This window comes from Alligator sinensis, unplaced genomic scaffold, assembly GCF_000455745.1.
Source record: "Alligator sinensis unplaced genomic scaffold, ASM45574v1 scaffold1801_1, whole genome shotgun sequence".
Classification (NCBI taxonomy): Eukaryota; Metazoa; Chordata; order Crocodylia; family Alligatoridae; genus Alligator; species Alligator sinensis.
Window position 1 is genome coordinate 757117 of NW_005842608.1, and position 5633 is coordinate 762749.

The 5633-nt window shown below is 44.4% G+C and overlaps 1 protein-coding gene across 1 annotated transcript in view; it reads right to left on the bottom strand.

The window, feature by feature from the left end:
* Positions 1 to 5633, bottom strand: part of ITGAE (integrin subunit alpha E) — a 33973-nt gene that overhangs the window by 11967 nt on the left and 16373 nt on the right. The window contains exons 15-20 of the mRNA XM_025214830.1: positions 5001 to 5141; positions 3363 to 3584; positions 3016 to 3146; positions 2016 to 2149; positions 1208 to 1353; positions 127 to 255 (exon numbers count right to left, since the gene is read on the bottom strand). Of these exons, the coding sequence (XP_025070615.1) occupies positions 127 to 255; positions 1208 to 1353; positions 2016 to 2149; positions 3016 to 3146; positions 3363 to 3584; positions 5001 to 5141 (903 nt within the window). The remainder of the gene's footprint in view (positions 1 to 126; positions 256 to 1207; positions 1354 to 2015; positions 2150 to 3015; positions 3147 to 3362; positions 3585 to 5000; positions 5142 to 5633) is intronic.

Below are 5633 nucleotides of genomic sequence, written 5' to 3' on the forward strand. Positions count from 1 at the left end.
CTGCGGGAGATGGGGAAGGGACATGCAGAAGACAAGAAAAACACAATGCCAAGCCTTTTTTAAGGGGAAGGGTTTGATTATTAGAGAAGAAGAGGGTCAGCCTCTGGCTAGAAGATTTTTATTTACCTGAAAATACACGTTAGATTCACCGTATCTATCCAGCATAGGAGCAGCATGATCCACGATCTCCGTTTCATAATGGAGCTGGTAATTAACTTTAAGAGTAATGCTGGAGAAACAGTTATAGTCACATGGCTGTAACAAAGGAGAAAAACAAGTCGCTGTGACTGGTGCCTGGGCTGTTGGGATGCAAAGCAGCATTTGTACATCGCTCACTCTGGCTGGCTGGCCTGCATCCTAATATCCCCTATTCCAAATGATGTCAGGAAAAAGACGGCCGACATCCCAGAATTCTCGACAGTGCCTTGAAACTACATGTTCCTGTTCAGTTACTCAGCGATCCCTTATTCACCCAAAGCTGTTCCAGTCAGCTGAAACAGACACAGAATAGCACTGGAGAAGGCTGCCTGTTTCTAGTTTTCTAGAGGAGTAGGGTGGAAAATATCAGACTGAGCACTTGGATACATTTTTCATTCATACATTTCCAAACCATTTACAAGCATGGAAGAAGACCATTCTAATTTACAGGTGGAGATGCTGTGCCGGGAAGCAGTGAAATGACTTAAATCAGGTGACATTGGGCTCAGGGGAGATTGGGGAACAGTCCCACATACAACCGCCTAGGCTGCAATGCTGCGTGCTCTCGTTACAAAAGCTGTGCGCACATACAGGTAAAGAGCGGTGTTAGGTAAATAGGGCCTGGAGTTAGATAAAGTAGGCCTACCAGCTACTTCTGGACTGGCATACAAGGCATCCCCTCCTCGGCTGCAAAATCTGCTTGACCCTTCAGAAAAGGAGTTTTTCCTTTTGGCTCCTTTGCTTATGGCCTAAAAGCAAGTCTTCCTGGAATAAAACTCCATCCCTTCCCAATATTGCCTGTGTTACACACCAGGTTTGTCCTCAGTCAGAGTCTACAGCTAATCTGTTCCCTTTTGTGCTTTTTCATGTTTCATTTTCCAAAGGGAAATCCTGGGGCATCTGCTTGGTTGACACAACTGGTCTCCCCCAACAGCTGTTTGTGTAATGCAAGGATGGACAATTCACTGCTGTAAAAGTGACCCCATCATAGTGTGCTCAAATCACCTACCAGTACATAGAACTGCAGCTCAGAGCATGTTGAGTTATTGGCAAAGACTTCACTCAGTGAGGTTTTCTGATCCTCAAACTGGGCTCTTTTCTTCTGCATTTTCCAGTCTAAGTCCACTGTGTAGCGAATGTGTGAATGCAAACTCCCTGGAAACACAGATTGGAGTTTCTTGCAAAGGCAGAACAAGTTTGGGGGGAACTAATGTGAATGAAGTGCAATCATGAACTCTGTGTTGTACGCTCACAGGTTGAATTTGGGGGGCAAAATGAGGTGGTAAATTTTCAAGCTCTGTCCCCAAACCAAGCAAAGTACCCACACTTTTAATGTGTGAGTCCCTCTGCTGTAGGCTCTTAGATGCAGCTGACCTGGCAATCAAAGGTGCACGAAATGTCCTCTCCCACACCCAAAAGCATCACATCTCATGTCTGGTACTGAGAAATGGGATACTTCTGCCTCGGGTGTGACTGCACCCTCTCACCAGGTATACACATCATTGCCACAGTCAGGCAGGTAAAAGATAAGCAACCATGAATGATGCCCTTGATAGCAGGGAGGGCAAAGACTTACTCCAGTAGCCAGAGTGGCTCTAAGTAACTGGGCTTCTACTAGCCTCTGTCAAGCTGTGCCTTCCCTCAAAAGTGAATCTGGCTCCTTGATTTCCAGCAGAAGAAATAATCCTTCTTCCCTTAAGCACTACCTAGACACATTACAAATATAGCATACAGAACAGCCACTGGGGCTCGAGTGCCAAACATTTAGATAGCCAGGTCTGCAAATGACAGTCTCAATGCAATTCTCATTTCATTACCTTGCTGGGATGCTTCTAGTGGTGAGATTATGCTAAAGCACAATTCTGCTGTAATGGTGCTGCTGTTGTCCAAGACTAATATTTCTTCTGGGGTGAATTTCATAGTGATGTTAAAGTTGATAATCGGTCTGGACCTAGTGGGGAAAGAATGGGAGCTGGGGAGTAAGTACACGAAATGGAAGCAAGTGTAATTTACAGACTAATATTTTTCAGGGGACATTGTGGGAGCTCTTATCAAGAGAGAGTAAGGAAAATCAACTGCCCCCATGACCTTTTATCTGATATTCTCTGCCTTTCAGAAATCTCAGCAGACAGGCAAAGTGGAGCCAGACTTGCCTACTCTGGGAATATCCAGTGGTGGCTAGAGCTGTCCAACGTGCAAGGAGACCTTTATGTGTACAGCGACGAAGCACAGATGACCAAAATCCACCAACACAGCAAGCCAGGAGCTTCAAAACCATGTACCTTTATCTCTATAGGGTTTGCCAGGTCAAATCAGATGCACAGTGGTGTAAACTGTCAAATGTCCCTTTGCAATTTATTTTCCAAATTGGAAAATGGACTACCAATTGCACCCATGACCTCACCCTTTGTAAAAAGATAAACTATGTCTGATCTTTTGTCAAAATGTACTTCCCTTAAAGCCACTTAGCTGTCTACATACAGCCTACACTCCTTGAGCAGACTCTTTTCTTGTGTAAATGGCCCAAACTGAACCAACAGAACAGTGGGCATAAAGACAGGGGAAAAGCAGGGCCTGTCTTAATTGATTCATATTTTATAACTGATACATGGAGGCTCAAAGGCAAAAAGCTTCTAAGTTGTATACAGAATTTATACGAAATAAAGAATGCTCCTTTAATCTTTCTGGTGCTGGAATGAGTCATGTATGTCTACACTGGCACTTAACCCCGACTAGAACAATACCCAGGATATGGATACTACACGTCCTGGAATCTAAAAATTTCTGAAAGACCGTGAGGGAGCAATCTCCACCTACCGGAGCACAACAACATTTCCTAATGATCCCACTGTGATATCTGTGAGACCATCGGCGGTGAAGTCAAAGCCACCATCAATGGATTGTCCAAAATACTGGAGTCGTGGAGAAACATCAACTGCCCTTATCCTCTGGAGGAAGAAAAGGAAGTCAGTAGATCTAAGGTGGGCTGTTTCTCCAAATCTTTGCAACATGCAATAGTTCCCCCTGGGCCACCCTGTGACATTTCTGATATGTACAGGAAAGCTAGCTAATCGCTGCCTGCAATGCACAAGCAGACTTGCCAAGGAATATGGAGGCGCTCTCTACCCCACTGAAGCCACAGGATTCGTGCAGGACACTCCTACCTGAGAAAAGGGGCTCCTGATTCCATCATGATTGCCATTAAAGATGTAAACACTGCCAAAAGCAGAAGAGGATGAAAGCTGATCTTCCAGGGGAGCTCCAACAGCAATGTCCACATACCCATCCCTATTGATGTCTCCAACGCTGGCCAGGGCAAACCCAAACCTTGCAAAAGCAGATGACAGCTGGACGTGCAAGTGTCCTGCCGAGGTGAATGAACCACTCTGAAAAACAGCCCGGAGGTTATTCCTGTTGCAGCAAGTGCAGCAAAAGCAGTTTCTTTAATGAAGAAAAATGACAGTGTTTGTTAAAGATAAACAGCAAAGCTTTCAACAGGGCATTTTCCTGTTCAAGGGCCCAGACAGCATGCAGATGGGAGTCTTATTCCTCCCCATGAACACTCTGGATGCAACAGGAGCAGAGGGGGGGTCTACATGGGATGAATTATTAATAAAAATGAGTGAGAAATTGAAAATCAGTAATCCCTCTCCCTACTGACCAACACCCACGCTTGCCTATCTATCTTGCGCTGCTGCCCATCTCTGTACTCTGTGAGTGTCTCCCATGTAAAACCATTAGCAACAACAGAGACACCAAACAACAGTGATGACTATCACCCTTTCTGGCCTGCTTTTCCAGGTATAAGCCAGAGGAGCATTTGGCCTTTGAAGGATGGCTCGAATGTGAGGTGGGACCACCAGGTGTTTTCAGCCACCCTAGACATGTCCTGAGCAAGCTTTCACAGCAGCTTCTGTGCACAGATTTTACTAGTCTATATTTGCAGTTAAATTGCATTCTGTCCTTGTTCAGTTGTACTCGGTCAAGTCACCTCCCCAGAGTAAGCAAGGCTTGGGAAGTATCAGCAATGCCAACAGCTCTTGCAAGGGAAACAGAGAACCCCTGAAAAACAAAGGAGGAACAGATTGCCATGTATTTTGCTTAAAAATGTAAAAGTATTTGAAATGCAAATTTAAAAGGCTGCAATTACCTTTCCTTTTTTAAACAGAAGATTGATAGCTCCCTTTTAAAGTTTGGTTTCAGTCCAGTTGGTCTTTAATAACTAGGAACAGCATGTTCTATAGCACAGGATTTCAAGGCAAAGACCAGGGACTAGAGCTGGGGTGCAAGACATTTACCCATCCCTTCTAGCATACTGGGGATAGCTGGTAGGCCTCCCCAGACCCTAGTTTTGCAAAAGTTCTCAGGAATTAGCTCCAAGAGCAGCTGTGACACATCCATTTATTGCAATCATTACAAGGAATCCTCTATGCAAGGGTGTAGGTTTCTTTGTCCTCCAGGACATGGACAAGAGACAGAAACAATTTTACAAACATCTATTTTTCATCAGGCCTTGTAATAAATCTACATCAGGCCATTATAGTCTCTTTACTTCCATTAGTTTGTCTTTCACAGTCCAGTAGCTGAGGCAGGACAGATCATTTCAGTCTGCAGTCCTCTGAGCCCAAGACACAATTCATGAGATACCAAATAGATTTATACAGAGACTAGATGGAAAGCACCAAGGGTCAGGCTCCAATTTGTTACCACCAACATAAAGTCCCAGAAGGATTTCTATTGGGAAGCCCCCACCCAGCAAGAGCTGCATAAATCAGTGTTAGTGCTGCTACCAGTGTCTTTACCTCCTTCTCAAGATGATACACATAAACTCTGCCTTCTTCCCCATGGATATGATACAATGGAGCTCCCACAAGAAGAAGGTCTGTCACCCCATCCTGGTCCAGGTCCACTGGGCAGAGCTCCGAGCCAAAATAAGACCCAACCTGTGCTCCAGACAGACAGACAGAATTTACACTAGGATTTCCCATAAATAACTCAGCAGATATATATATAGCATACTCTGTGCATGTGAAGGTGCTAATCAGAGCTTCCCCCCAACCTCCTCAAGTCATCTATCATGTATATAGGTTATTTCACTATCCAGTACCAATACGCAATGCAGCTATCTCCAAGGATGGATCCAGTTACTAGCATGGTGCTGCCAGCACCACTATACCAGAACCTTTTTCACAGGCAAAGAAATACGATTTATCTGCAGAATGTAACCAGAGATTTTTCTTTTTTGAGAGTATAGGAAAGCAGTATGGGATTAAAGTACAACCCCATTTATCTGTACTTCTTTCAGACCTTATTAATTTACAAACCACAGTTCCATCTTCTACCCAGTGGTTTTTTTCCCCTCAGATAACACCCATTTCCTGAATTTTCCAACTGAGAATCTGCCCCAAACGTTTTCATTCAGCTGATTCCAAACA